General features: G+C 47.8%; 1 protein-coding gene across 1 annotated transcript in view; it reads right to left on the bottom strand.

The window, feature by feature from the left end:
• Positions 1-15,559, bottom strand: part of Abcc4 (ATP binding cassette subfamily C member 4 (PEL blood group)) — a 221,304-nt gene extending 205,745 nt beyond the window's left edge. The window contains exon 1 of the mRNA XM_070002734.1: positions 15,210-15,559. Within this exon, the coding sequence (XP_069858835.1) occupies positions 15,210-15,283 (74 nt within the window). The 5' untranslated portion in view covers positions 15,284-15,559. The remainder of the gene's footprint in view (positions 1-15,209) is intronic.
• Positions 15,560-15,840: the final 281 nt, after the last annotated feature.

Below are 15,840 nucleotides of genomic sequence, written 5' to 3'. Positions count from 1 at the left end.
GAGTAGCTAGGATTCCAGGCCTAAGCCCCTGGTGCCCTGGCTGCTTTCACCAAGTTTTTAAAAAGGATTTTTACAACCTAATGATGGAGGCCTCTAGCCAAGTGCTATCAACAGAACTTTGTGTGACGACAGATAGGCCCATTCTAGAACCACAGGAAGGAAGGAAACAAATTAAAATGTCTTTTATCCCTATAATTAGCAGCCCCTTCACCGGAGGGACAGTGGGAGAGGCACAAGCAGGATCAGTTCAGTTGGCAGCAGAGTTGCCCTGTTGGTACCCAACACTGGCACCAGCACTGGAAACATGCTCTGAAATGAACACACAGACAACACCCCACGCCTCTGGGAACTGACAGGCAGCTTTGTGGCTAAGCTGTCCCCCACTCTGTCCCTAGTCTTGACACCCCAAAAAAAGCATCTCACTGCTACAGAGAGCAAGGACTCCAGGCCAAGCTGTCTACCAGCTGTGAAGCTGGGCTCTGCCACTCACAGACTATGATCTTGGACAGTAATAGTTCCTACCCCATAGGTTTGGCAATAGGACTGACTCTGTCCACAAGAGAAATGTACATAGTACCTGAATTATGAAACTGTAAACTCTCTGTACATACTGTAATAATAACAATAAAATTGTAATTTTTAAAGGATGCATTATACTTAATAACTTGACTTCTCAGATTGAAACCTATTTGTACAACTTGATAAAACTAATTTTTTTTTTTTTTGTCTGTTGGTCATGGGGCCTGAACTCTGGGCCTGGGCGCTGTCCCTCAGCTCTTCAGCTCTTCATGAAGCTCACAGTGCCACTTCCAGCTTTTTATTCTTGCTTATGTGGTATTGAGGAATTGAACCCAAGGCCTCATGCATGCAAGGCAAACACTGTACCACTGAACCACCTTCCTAGCCCCTAAAGATTTTTTTTGGGGGGATCCGGTCGTGGGTCCTGAACTCTGGGCCTGGGCGCTGTCCCTCAGCTCTTCAGCTCAAGGCTAGCACTCTACCACTTGAGCCATAGCCCCACTTCTGGTTTTTTTCTTTTTGCTTATGTGGTGCTGAGGAATCGAACCCAGGGCCTCATGCATGCAAGGCAAGCGCTCTACCACTGAGCCACCTTCCCAGCCCCCCTAAAGATTTTTTAAGCTAAATGCACCAGCCAGGCACCTGTGGCTCGTGCCTATAATCTTAGTTACTCAGGAAGCTGAGATTTGAGGATCTTGGGTTCAAAACCAGCTTGGGCAGGAAAGCCTTATGAGACTCTTATTTCCAATTAACCACCAAAAAGCCAGAAATAGAGGTATAACTCAAGCGGCAGAGCTCTAGCCATGAGCAGAAAAAGCAAAGTAAAGGTAAGTGTCCAGACCCTAAGTTCAAGCGCTGGTACTGCATACTCAACCAAGGATGGGGGTGAGGAGGAGAAAACTGACAACTGAAAAATGGGCTACAAGTTGGTTGATGAACAGATTTTCAGGGAGGACGTTGGCAGCAGAGCCCAGAGCCACTGTAATTAGAAAGAGCACGAACTCGAGGATAGCAAAGGACTGGTAAGGGCATGGGCAAGACACCACACTGACTGCCTGGGAACTGGGGCTGTCTGAGAAAATACTAGGTTGGTCCCATGCCAAGGAGAGCACTGAGTGCCAAAACAGACACCGCCAATTCAGCAGCAGCAAAGTGGGGCTGGGGAAAGATAAAGTGTGCTAGAATCAGGAGCTACCGCCAAAGAGATGCAGCCTAGCGGAAGCAATGGACTGACATCCTGTCTCTTCTTGAACCAGACATTGCATGTCTACGTTAAGACAGGCGCAGTCCTGTCCCTAGCAGCTTCAGCCATGCCACTCTGGCCCCTAGGGGTGTGGCAGTCCCTACTGAGGATTTTCAAAGTACTTCCACAGACACTAGCCTAGTCTCAGTGTGAACTATGTTTCCTTTTGTTTTGTTGTTGGTCTGGGTTTTGCCAGTACCAAGACCTGAACTTATGGCCTTGTGTTCTCATTCTGTTTTCTTGTTCATGGCTGGTGCTCTACCATTTGAGCATACCTCTGCTCCAGCATTTTGTTGGTTATTTTGGAGGTGGAGTTTTGTGGACTTCTCTAATCAAACTACAGCTGTCCAGATCTCAGCCTCCTGAGTTGTTAAAATTTCAGGTATAAGCCACTGGTGCCCAGTCAGCCTTTTTTGCTTTTGCTTTTTAATAGTTCTTCATTTGTAGGGAGCAGTTACAAACAAGTCACTTATCTACTTGTCACAGATGAATATGACTTATGCCCTACCCTCAGATCATTTTTCTGCTGCCTTGTCCTGCTTAATTGAATGGTAATCGAATGTTATTCCTTACTAAATATAATCTTGGACTGTGCATGAGATAGTTTAACTATATAAATCTATACAAGAAAATACCAAAGTCCAGAGTGGTCGCTTATCTTCTCCTGGACTGGAGTCAAGGTCATCTGGCTCAATTCTGCCTATCTAAGGTCAGGTGTTGGCAACTGCAAGTTCAAGAAGCCTGCATTAAGACTGAAGTAATAATTTACAATCATGAATGAAGAACACTGAGTTCAAAATGCCTAGCTGGGTACTAAGAAAGAACGAGAAAAATGCTAGTTACAACTCCAGAGAACTGACAATTTAGTGCTTTCTTTTAAGTCACAAATGAATAAAGTCTGTACTCCTAGCTAAATGGGACGTGGAGACTGGGGGAAGGGGGGGGGGAGGGCTTGTGGTTCAAGCCAGCCATTGTATCAAAGTTCTCATGACTCCATTTCAATCAATGGCTAAGTATAGTGGTATAGTCCCTATTATCTCTGTTACAATGGTTGAACACAGTGATATGCACCTGCATCACCAGCAACATTGGGAAACACAGCAATTAGTCACATAAATAAGAGGATTGCAGTCCAGGTCAGCCCAGACATAAAGTGAGACCCTGCCTTGAAAATAACCAGTGCAAAGGGGGCTAAGGATGTGGCTCAAGTGGCAGAAAGCCAGATTAGCAATCATGGAGCACTGAGTTCAATCTCAGTACCCCCACCAAATAATAAAGATCTGCAAATACAAAGAACATATTCATTATAGGAGCAATGTTTCACTCCACTGGGCTACTCTTGATCTCAATCTCTGTCCCAGAATATGACAATAAACACAAGAACACAGAGGACAAATGCATGCTTGGAGTTTGTGGTACCTGACTCAACTGGCAGCTCCATTCACAGGGTGATACTCTACGATCTGGCTTCTCCAGCCTCAGTTTCCTTCATCAATAACATAAGGACACAAACAACAAGGTAAGAAGCCAAGGATCAGCTACCTCTAGGATCCTGGGCCCACAGTGAGCCCTTCCCCCACGACTGCCACCTACTACAAGCCCACAGGGACAACTAAGTCCCATTGTGGCCATGGTTGTCATGTTTTGAGATCAGAGTCCTTTGAGAGGAACTCAAAGGGAGTGGGGACAGAGAAGTTCAGAATCCTTGGCCTAAAGGGAAATGCCTTCAGAAATGTTTGTGACTTCTGAGAAGCTGGGAACCAGCGGTTCTCAGAACAACAAAAACTCCAAAGGAACCTTTTAAGTAAGTAAAAATAATGTCTGGGTGGCTGCCTGGAAATGAGCATTCAAAGTGACCTAGGGGTAGTCCAAGCACTGGAGTTCTTTTGGCTGCCCAGGTGACTTGCTGGCTGAGCAGGGCCTCCACAGAGCACAAGACAGCAGTCAGCTTCTCAGAGTCAGGCAGAGTCACAGCTGGTATTGACAAATGACTTCAACAAGGGCTGGTGATCAGAGGCAGAGCATGTCCTGAACACACAAAGCCCCTGGGTCCCATCCCCAGTACCACCAGAAAGAAAAAAAACAAGGGAATCTAAGTGAAACAAACCTAGTAAATGTCACAGAAACTGCCTCAGCAGATGTTTAAAGCAGGCAATTTGAGAGCATATCCACAGAAGGTAGTACTAAGAACCAGCCTGTGATTGGACAGAGGAAAAACCACCAAACTAACACCAATCTCTCCTCTGTGGGGTCATAGGATGATTGCCCAGGACACCTGGGACCTCTGGACTCCCATAGGGCAAATGACACATACCCCTTCCAAACTCTCCCCCATGGCCAACCTAATCTACTATGCTTAGTGTTGCCAGGTGGATCAGATACAACCAAAGGACAGTCCAGGCTTGTCCTTCCTACTGTTCTGTTTTTTAAAACAGTTTTCAAGCAACTTTCAATAGCAACCACAATGGTTACTCAACTTTGCCATCAACCAAATGAACCCAGAGAGAAGGTTATGTGAGGGCAAACCCCAGACCCCCAGGCTGTGCGCTCAGTGGACTGTGGATCATATATCTGCAAGCACTGCAGCTGAGCACTCACTGATCTCCAGCTCAGACTTCATCCCCAGTGCCCAATCAGGACCGACTCCCTACCTAACATCTTCACTCAAACACACAAAATAGGCATGCCAGGCTTCACATGCTCAAAAGTCATCCTCTGACCTCCTCCAAACTGTACCCACAGGCTTCACCCCTTCACATCTGCGAAGCTCTATCCTGCCCCTGGCCCAGGTCAAAGACAGACCCCCCCCCTTCCCAAACCTGACCCTCAAATAATAATCATGGGCTAGGACAACAGTATGGATCACCTGCAAAACAGACTTGAAACATTTATTCCAGCCGTTTCCACTTTGTCTACAACCTAGCAAGTGCTCAAAACATATCTGATGGATAGAGACATGGCTGAGTACTAGAGCACTTTCCTAGCACCCCAAAGACCCTTGATTTGATCTCAAGTGTGCATGCGTGCATACACACATACATACATACACACATATACATACACACACACAATATTATAAAATTATTGAAGTTATTTAAAAACACCAGCCTGTAGGTGGAACAGATCACCTGTGGAATATTCTATCTTGTTCTGAATGCCATATTAAAATAAAGACAGTGATAAATTAAAGAGCAGTGGGCTCAACCAGATGGATAAAGGAGTGAAGAAAGATACTGCCACTTACTACAGCATGGGAACTGGAGACATTTTCTTCAAGATGGTTTTTAATAGGGTCATGCTAGCTCTCTGATTACAAAAGGGCTAGGATAAAAAGGGAGGCAGCCAATTTGCTCTGAAAATAAGGGAGGTAAAAAATAGGTAGAAACTGTTGAGATTAAAAACAAACATACAAACAGGCTGGGAAGGTGGCTCAGTGGTAGAGTGCTCGCCTCATATGCATGAGGCCCTGGGTTCGATTCTTCTGCATCACATAAACAGAAAAATCCGGAAGAGGTGCTGTGGCTCAAGTGGTAGAGCGCTAGCCTTGAGCTGAAGAGCTGAGGGACAGCACCCAGGCTCAGAGTTCAGGCCCCCTGACTGACAAAAAAACAACAACAACAACAACAAAAGAACCTGCAGCTCAATACATCATGATCCAGCCTTCTAATCATCTAGGGTCAAATGTGAAGTAAGAAATGTCCCCAATGTCTCTCTCCGAAGGAACTCCTGTGATGATGGTGGGAATGGCTTCAGGTGGGCACCACTCCACAGTGGCAGCATTGAGCCTGGAGGACTCCCCGTTGTCACTGCCTCTGGCAGGTGACGTGGGCATGGTCATTTACCTGCATTTGGATTGACTTGGAGCACAGACTGTGGAACAAATCGATCATGTGTCCAGACAGAGGTGACCACATGACTAATCTGGCCAACAGGATGTGTATGCAAATGGCCTGGAATACAAAAACCTCTCTCTGGCTAATAAATAAGATTGGGTAGAAAGAACCCAGGGACTTGATGGAGTCATAAGGAGCCACAAGAAGGGAAAAGAAAAAAAAACACAGCTACACATAAGCTTGTGGTATTGAGATACCCACCTAAGCTAATCCAAAACAAACTGTTTCAGATAGGGTCTCTGGCTAAGGCTAGAGACTGGAGGAAAGGAATCCAAGCTCCAGAAAGATGAAAATTTCTGCAGAACCTTTGAGGCCCCCAACACCTGCATTCAGAAAGCATCCGCTGAATGAATGAATGAATGAATGATGCACAAGGACATTTCTAAAGTTGAATTGAGAAGATCTGATGTCAAAAGTTCACAGTAAAGAATTAAAAATTGAACAAACCTGATACCAATTGCCAACTCAAACAGTAATTCAATGGAATGAAGAGGAAATATGCTTCACATGTAGGTGCACATAAAGTGCATCTATGCACCCACATAGACACAAGGAATGAAGGATTCAGTCAGCACACATTAATTCACTCAATCAACTGACATTTACCTGTCTGAAGCTCAAGTCCAGTAGGCAAATGCTGGCCTTGGTCTGAGACACAGCACACCCAGGGAAAGCTCTGTAATACCGCCACATCCTAGCTGTGATGCTCCCAACAAGTTACCAACTTCTCTGGGCTTTGATGTTCTCAATGTTTGAAAATTAAATTACAGACATTGTTGGGTGCTAGTGGCTCATGCCTGTAATTCTAGCTACTCAGAAGGCTGATATCTGAGGATCGTAGTTTAAAACCAGCCTGGGGAAGAAAGCCCCATGAGACTTGCCAATAAACTATTTTTAAAAAGCCAAAAGTGATGTTTTGGCTCAGTGGTAGAGCACTAGAAAAGAATCTCAGAGACAGCACCCAGGCCCTGTATTCAAGCACAGAAAAGTAAAAAAAAAAAAAAGGATATGAAGATTACATTTAAAACTGACCAAAATTCAATGGGAATTAGTGAATAGCAGTAGTAGTAGCTCAGAGGATCTCTGATCTGTCTCAATGTACGGTGCAAAGATGTTAGAAACAACTATTACTCTTTTTCCCAGCTCTTTCCCAGTTCTCTTTCACAGGCCTTTCACAGGCCTTTCCCAGGCCTTTCCCAGGCCTTTCCCCGCCAAGTGGAGGGCCAACATGGCCTGGTGCCAGCCAGATCGATAAATACACCTACCCCTTACCTGAATACCACGTGCGTGGTGCTGTTCTTACTCGGCTACCTCTTTTTTAAAAACCTAACATAAATGGTGCCAAAACCTGGGAAGGGCTTAAAGTCAGGATAGGTGGGATTCCTCTCCGGTTTTTTTTATTTTTCCCCCCTTTTTTGCTCTGAGGAATACCCACAGTTCTGACAGCCTTTTGTGAACCCATCTGTCTGCTGTGGACACAGTGCATCGATACCATTGCTGGCCTTCACATCCACGTCCACACCACTTCTCTACTCTGGTGAGTGAAACTACTCTCTATGGCTCTCTGTCACTCAGTCTCTGTCCAGACGTGGCGCCACGCCAGAGAGCTCCTAGGGCCTTTAGCTGAAAGGCCGGTCACCTCTGAAGCCGAGGACACTTGGTTTTGGGGGCTTGGCCATTTCTCTCTAGAGGGCTCTGGGGGAAGTCGGGACGCCACTTCTGCCTGGTCAGCTCTCCTTCACTCACCAGACTGACTCTCCTACTCATTAATGGGGTGCTGTGAATCACACCTGAGCGGTGAAACCCCTTTGAAATGCCTCCTGCGCTCCCTGGAAAGGCAGAGCGCCTCATTTTTATGCCATTCTCAGATGTAGACAGTTTTCGCCACTGCAATGGTAAATGGTCAGCAGTCTGTTTACTTTCAGGCTCTCTTTGCTTTCTCTTTGTCATTCATGTCCAACTTTTCTTATCTCTCCCTTTCTCTTTTCTACAACATTTTGGCTTGTGCCCTGAAGAGTGCGATGCAGGCTGGGTCCCAGGGACCCCCCCCTCTAGGTTCCCTCTCAAAGGCTTGCCAAATTAGGCTTGATCTATTTGTTCAGGGTTTCTTTGCATTTTTTCAGAAATTCGCCATCTTGGCCACATGGTGGGTTAAGGGTTTGGTCCCATCTGACCCGTAACCTTCCACCAAGCTTACTACTCCATCCATCTATTCTAAGGTGCCTTGCTAACAAGTTGCTCTTTTCACAGACCCTGGTAACTGAGGCCCAAACATCTGATGTGCTTTGTTAGCAAAGATGTCTAAACATTGTTGTCAAAATTTTAGGTTTTGAGTTTTGCCTTTTTGTTTTGTGTTGTGTATTCTAGTACTAACTACGTGACTCTAAAATATTGGACATATCTGTGCTAAGATTCTCACATCTAATGAGTTTTGTCATTTGAGAATGTTTGTTGGCCATTCTTGATAAGGACCAGGTAAGCTCTACTTATTCTTGATCTCCTTATACTTAATCTCCTTGTTGCTTTAATTGGAAATAATAAAGGGTTTTTTGTGGCAAAAATTGCAGTTCAAAGCCAGCCCGGGCTGAAAAATCTCTAAGACTCTATCTCCCAACTAACCTGCAAAGAGCCAGGCTGGAAGCATGGCTCAAGACTCTTATCTCTAATCAGCAAACACTGCAAGTGGTACTATAACTCAAAGTGGTAGAGTGCTAGCCTTGAGCAGAAGTGCTCAGGAACAGTGCCCAGGCCTTGAGTTCAATCTTCCTTGAATACCAACTGGGACAAGCCATCCCAGCAACAAGCACCTAGACTCAGCCAGTCTGGGGAACAAGGGACCATGGAGAGGAGTAAGAGGAGATGATGTCACATCAGCAACTTTGTGCCTGCCCTTTCAAAATTAACCAGAGCCAGGAGGTCAATAGAAGAAGCTTGCCCATCTAGTGTCCATACCTGTTTACCTATTATCTGGACAGGAATTTATATTCTTGCCTTTGTTACCTGACTTCTCCTCTACCTAGTCAACAGATGTCAGAAGGATATTACTACCAACATTTTTCAGCCCCAAGTCCTTCCTCTTGCCATTTATTTGCTCTCTAGTATTTTTTTTCCAGCCCCTCAATGCCTCATGAGACTTCTCCAGACTTTATCTAAGTACTTATACCACCAAGGGACAGCTGCTGCTCACTGCCTTCTCTGGGAGGGGACCAAATTCCAGCCTTTTACCCCTATTGTAGACGCCCCCTTGTCAGCAGGAAGTAGCCAGAGAGAATCCGTGCCCTATTCCATGATTATTAAAAGGCTGGAATGTAAGGTCCACTCCTGGATGGTGAGCAGACTCCACCCTCCTCATAGCAAAGTCTCCGCCCAGTATCTGTGTTACCTAGGCAACTGGGACACCTGGAAGAGGTCACATCCACATCCACCAAGGTCACATCTGCATCTGATGTGGCCATACCTTTCTCCCACCTGGTCCCACCTCCCTTTACCTGGCCACACCTTTCCCTACCCTAGATAAGGCTTAACGCCCTCTTTGCCAGCCGAGTAGAGTGCCAACCTGGCCTGGTCCCAGCAGGTCTACTGAATAAACCTACCTCTTACCTGAAAAAAAGAAAGAAAGGAAGAAAGAAAGAAAGAAAGAAAGAAACAACTATTAAATGCTGGTGTGATGGTGCATATCTAGACTCCCAGCACTTAGGGAGACTGAGGCAGGAGAGTCTCAAGTTTGAGGCCAGCCTGGGCTATACAGTGAGACCCTATTGTTGTAGGACAAGAAAACAGAGAAAACACATTTTGAGAGGTTGAATTTGGAGCCTTTATTGGAGTGCTGGTGGTCTCTAGATGGACTCCTGTCCCAAAGATCTACAGCCCAGCAAATACATAAACGCTGTCAGAAAACTGAGCCATGAGAGCCAGAAAGGAAAGAAAGCAGAAAAACAATACCAACAAACCAGATCAGCTCCAAAGGAAAGCTAAAGTGGGATACCATGGACTGGAGGAAAACCAGGAGACAAGACACCAGCAGACAGGAGACACAGGAGACACGTGGCACCTGGCAGGTCTGGTAACCTAAAGTCCAAATCCCCACCCTTGCCTCTAGGAATTCAGACATGCCCATCACCTGGGAGGTGGGACTTCCTTGCCTCCACCCAAAACCCTATCATCCACTATGTGGCCAAGATGGCGCTGGTTAGATTCTGCATCCCACTTCACCATCTCAAAAAACAAGTAGCCAGGTTCTGAAGGCACTCGTCATCTTAAACTACACAGGAGACTGAGATTAGAAGGACTATAGTCCTTCCAAGCAGAAAAGTTCTTGAGATCTCTTCTCAATAGGACAGAAGTTAGATGCAGTGATACATACCACCTAGCAACTACAGGAAGCCTGAAATGGAAGATCACTGGCAGGAAGTAAATTCCTATTTTAAAAATAATCACCACAAGCCGGGCGCTGGTGGCTCTCGCCTGTAATCCTAGCTACTCAGGAGACTGAGATCTGAGGATCGCGGTTCAAAGCCAGCCAGGGCAGGAAAGACTGTGAGACTCCTATCTCCAATAAACCACCAAAAAACCGGAAGTGGAGCTGTAGCTCAAGTGGTAGAGCGCTCGCCTTGAGTTGAAGAGCTGAGGGACAGCGCCCAGGCCCAGAGTTCAAGCCCCACGACTGACAGAAAAAAAAAATAATAATCACCACAAAAAAAAAAAAAAAAAAAACAGGGTTAGAGTCTGGCAAGGCTCAGCAACAGAGTACCAGAGTATGAGGCACTGGGTTCAAACCCCAAGACTATCTTCCACAACAACAACAAAAATGTAGCTATTAAATGCAGGTAGCTAGGAGCCACCCAGAAGGCCTTGAATGTGAATACCCGGGAGCTACCCAGACTTACTTGAATCAGAATAGCCAGGTAGGGGGCCTTGAATATGAATACACAGGAGCCATCAAAGTCTACATTTTTAACAGTATACTGGAAAATAGTGCCCATGTAGGTCTTCAACAGTTAAAGAAAATATGCTAACCCTCTTCTGACTTCCATTTTCACTAGTTCTTAGACATAACATAGTATAAAGATACCTTTAAAAGATTAACCTTTTAGTAAACCTAAGACTTAGCTTCCCTACAACTCCAGAGAGACACACTGGAATGTGGCTACACAGAACCAAGTATATCCAATTCCATCCCCAGGAACCAAAAGTAAGGTAAAGGTAAGCCTTTACCTTTACCTTACTCCTAGACAGAAAAACACTCAATGTCTGCAGGGTAAGAAAGGAGATGAGGGCTCCTGGGAAGAAGAAAGGCCCTAATGGTGAGAGATGTGGTTCTCTGTGTGAGAGTTCTTTCCTATCAAAGTAGTTCACTTCCTTTCTGTTAACCTTGTGATAACTGTTTTTCTGAAAAGTTCCTATGTTGAGCAGGGTTGTCTGGCTCTTGCTAATTACATTTTAGTTACATCCTGTTCCTGTTGCACTTTAACTAAATCATCCTGTTAGAAGCTCCTTAAATTTTTGTTACATCCTACTGCTGGTAATTAAACCACATCTTTTTTTTTTTTTTTCAGATTGTGAACTTGAGCTCAGCCAATCCAGGCAGAGGGACAGGGCCTGCTAGATTAGGGATTAAAAAAAGAGCTGCCTGCCTGCTCCTGGGTGCTTGCTTGCTTGATTTCTGTCTGATGCATACTCATCTGCACCTTAGAAGTAAATTTGCCTTGCTGAGAGTTCGGTCTGAGCTGGTACCCGTATTTCTATGCGACACCCCCACACCCTGAGCTATCATTAGCATCTGGCACCACAGTAAAGTGCCAGGCTAGGCCTAAGAGAAAGGCTCACATTGTTGAAGTGCTGGGGGAGCTTCATACTCCAACAACAGTAGACTAGACTTAGCCTATGAGGTACACCCCAAAGAAAAAAAGAATCAGCAAGGTCAAAGGTCACAACTAATCTCTAAAGACAAATGATCTGCCAGACCTGAGGGAAAGGAACACCAGGCAACACAGCCCTTGTTGACTGGATATGAAACTGCAAGAATAAAGATAGAAAAAAAAAATTAACTTTATGATACTAGCTACTCAGGAGCCTGAGACCTGAGAGTCAAGGTTCAAAGGCAGCCCAGGCAGAAATAGCCATGAGACTCTTATTTTCAATTAACTACCAAAAAGCAAAATGGAGCTGTGGGTCAAGGTGGTGAAGGGTTAGCCCAGGCCCCAAGTTCAAGCCCCAGGACCAACACACACATTCCAATTTAGATGGTCATTGATGCCTCATGCCTATAATCTACTCTGGAGGCCGAGATCTGAGGATACTGGTCCAAAGCCAACTCAAATGGACAATTAATCAGCAAAAAGCCCAAAGTGGTAGAGAGACATAAGCCAAGCAAAGTGCAAAATCCTAAGGTGAAATTTCAGTACCAGTACAAATACATACACATATAGGTATATGAATGTATATGCATACACACCTACACCAGCCAACCTCTCCCTAAGCTATCTGCATTTCTGTCCACATGTCATCGGCATTCTGTAAGTCCTCAGAGAGTCTCTCCTGTCCAGTGGCAGCTTCTACAATAGCACAACTCTCTACAAGATGACATTTACCAACTGAGACTTGGCCAGCAACAGGAGAGCAAGGATTTCACCACTCTCTTGGGTCATATGCCTCTGGCTCCCAGAGGCCCTTTGCAGCTAACACAGGGCTACAGGATAGAGACCTGGGGAAAGGACACAGAGTGCAATTGTAGAGCTTGCAAGAAGGGAAGCAAGAATCCTGCGCAACACATAATCAGGGCCATCCTAGATAAATAATGAAATACATCGGCTTGAGTGTCTTCGGGTGTAAAATAGAGACAAAAAATCTCACTCTGGCATCTAAGTCATGAGTGAAAAGTTACTACTTTTTTCCTTCACTTTTTGCTATTATTATTATTATTTTGTGTGAGTGTGTATGCCAAGTGTATCAGTGTGCCAGTCTGGAGATTGAACTCAGGGACAGTGCCCAGGCCCTGAGTTTTTGCAAAAAGGCAAACACTCCTCCCTTTGAGCCACAGCTCCACTTCTAGCTTTTCGCTGGTTAACTGGAGATGAGTCTCACAGACTTTCCTGCTTTGGGTGGCTTTGAACTGTGATCTTCATATCTCAGCCTCTTGGATAGCTAGGATTACAGGCATGAGACACTGGCACCTAGATCTTTTTTTTTCTTTCTTTTTAAAGATAGATCTAGCCAGGCATCATGGCTCATGCTTATAATCCACTGGGAAACAGACATAAGGAGGATCAAGGTTAAAGGCCAGTGAGGCAAGAAAAAACACTCCCATCACAAAAATGATGGTATCACAGCATGTGTAATCCTAGCTATGCAAGACACCAGGGGTAGAAGAATCAAGAGTCACACACAAGATCCTATCCCCTCCCCAAAAAAAATCTAAATTAAAAAAAAAAATCTATCTGATTGAGTCTGTTTTGTTGCCTAAACTGGTCTCAATTCCTTAAGGCTCCCTCCGCAGCTCCAAAGTAGCTGGGACTACAGGTGTGCATGGTTGTATGTAAGAGAAAGTGTATCAAGAGTTCTGTGTCCTAGTTGGGCACAGGTGACTCATGCCTGTAATCCTAATCTGGAGGCTGAGCTCTGACAATCATGGTTCAAAGCCTACCAGGGCAGGAAAATCTGTGAGACTCTTATCTCCAATTAACCATGGAAAAGCTAGAAGTGGAAGTAGAGCTGTGGCTCAAGTGATAAATAGCTAGCTTTGAGCTAAAAAGCTATGGGACAATGCCCAGGCCTTGAGTGCAAGCCCCAATACAGGAAGGAAGGAAGGAAGGAAGGAAGGAAGGAAGGAAGGAAGGAAGGAAGGAAGGAGGGAGGGAGGGAGGGAGGAAAGGGAAAAAGAAAAGGAAAAGGAACGAAAAAAGACTTGTGTCTTGCATGGAGTTCAGGAGACAGTCCCTATCTAACTGGGACTACTTTTTACACTAACCACACCCATATTCTTCCATCTGCCCCTCGAAGCAGGTCCTAACAGAGAGAGAACACATCACAATTAAAGCAACAGTAGATGACTCATTTTTCTCTTGGGATCCCCTAGGTTTTCCCATAAATGAAGGAAGCGTCTGACTGTGGGAAAAATTAAAGGGCAGAGATCAAGAACAAAAGCTATTAGTTATCAGTCAGCGCATTTTAGCCTGAAGGCATTGGCCTACCTTACTAGGAGTAGTAGGGGCTACCAGTAGAACCTCAGTCCCGGCCTGGTGTAAGCCTTGTTCACCTGATTCCTCCCACCTAAGAGGCAGCCTGGGGGTTCCTCAAGGGTCTCAGGAGGGCAGGTTCCACAGCAGGACCACCTGCCCAAGACCAGGACTAGAGACCCCCCCTCCCCACAAGACCCACAGGTCTTGGGGACTCTCCACCCTCAAAGGTAGAAAATTCCACCAAACAGAGCAAAGATCGGGATCAGACTCCAGCTAGATGTGGATCAAAGTCAAAAGCCACACCTGGGAACAGCTCTTGCTCACCTAGCATACACACACACACACACACACACACACACACACACACACACACACACACACACACACACACACACACACACACACACACTCATAAACCAAGAGATGCTGGCTGACACCTGTAATCCTAGCTACTCAGGAAGCTGTGATCTGAGGATGGTGGTTTGAAGCCAACCAGGGCAGGAAAATCCATGAGACTCCCACCTCCAAAGAACTACCACAAAAGCGAAAGTGGAAGTGTGCTTCAGTAGTAAAACGCCAGCCTTGGGCAGAAAAAAAAAAAGCTCAGGGACAGAGGCCAGACCGGGTATAAACATACGCATTATTTTACCCACACGAAGTGTGCTATAATATATTATATGTGCTATATGTTATATATTATATAATGTACAATATATATTATATACTCGGTTCCCTGGCCCACAAGGTGGGACACCAAGACTCACACTTAACCCTAGCAGGGCATCCCTAGCAGTACATCCCCGCAGGACACCCCCAGCAGGTCACACCCGCAGGACACCCCCCGCAGGTCACCCCCCGCAGGTCACCCCCCGCAGGACACCCCCCGCAGGACACCCCCAGCAGGACACCCCCCGCAGGTCACACCCGCAGATCACCCCCCGCAGGACACCCCCAGCAGGACACCCCTCGCAGGACACCCCTCGCAGGACACCCCCCGCAGGTCACCCCCAGCAGGTCACCCCAATCAGGAGGGAGGCCTGAAGGGAGACCATCGTCCGCTGGGCGACGGACTGCGCGGTCCGGACGCTAATTCGGCTTGGGCTGCGACGAGACAAAGGCAGTTGTTCAAAGCTGTGACTTGGAATCAAAGGAGGAAACCTGCGGCTCGGGCGCGGGAGCGGGGAGGCCCTGGGGCCGCACGGGCGCGGGGTGCCGTGACGCCGCGGCCCCGCCCCCGTCCGCGCTCGCGCAGCGTGGTCCTTCCCCAGGATCCTCGGCCCCGGCCCGGCGCGCGGCGGCCACGCGGGACCGCGCCCCGCCGGCCGGCGCCGGGTGCGGGCGGGGCGGGGCGCGGGCGGGGCGGGCGCGGGTTCTCACCAGAAGAAGACGCGCGAGCACAGGTTGGCGTCCTGCAGCGGGTTGGGCTTCAGCTCCCGGTGCACCGGGAGCATGGTGCGGCCGGGCGGGGGCCGGGTCGGGCCGGGTCGGGTGGCGGCGGCGGGGACTGGCGCGGTCCGTGCGGGCGCGGGTCGGGATGCCGGCGCTGCCGCGGCGCTGGGGTCCGCGCGGCGGGTTCCGGATCACCCGCCGCTTCCCGGGGAGCCTCGAGGCACCCGCTACGGCCGCCGCCTGGGTCCGTGAGTCCGGGAAGCGGCGTGGGAAGCGCGGCGGGGGCCTGGTGGAGCGCACGGAGCCGGGGTCCTGGGACCCGGCGGCGGCCAACTGGGTCCGAGTTTGAGATCGGCGCCGCGGAAGCGACCTTGAAATCCGGGAGGGGTGTGCGGTGGGAGGGGCGGAGGGAGGGCGGCTCCCGGCCCGCCCCGCCGTCCGGGAACGCCCCCCCCTCCCCGGTTCGCTGGGGACACCCTGAGAACCGCCCGCCCCCCTGGGCGCAGCGCCCGCGCCCGGGGACCTAACCGGCGCTGCGGTGGGTGGTTCTCCAGCCACCGGGAACCGCGTCTGACCCGGGCCAACCCCGGGATCTGGTGCCGGCGTTATCTGCGCCCAA

This window comes from Dipodomys merriami, unplaced genomic scaffold (genome assembly GCF_024711535.1).
Source record: "Dipodomys merriami isolate MVZ:Mamm:240054 unplaced genomic scaffold, mDipMer1.0.p SCAF_6, whole genome shotgun sequence".
Taxonomy (NCBI): Eukaryota; Metazoa; Chordata; class Mammalia; order Rodentia; family Heteromyidae; genus Dipodomys; species Dipodomys merriami.
Note: the sequence above shows the minus strand (reverse complement) of the source record. Positions and strands in the feature narration are given on the sequence as shown.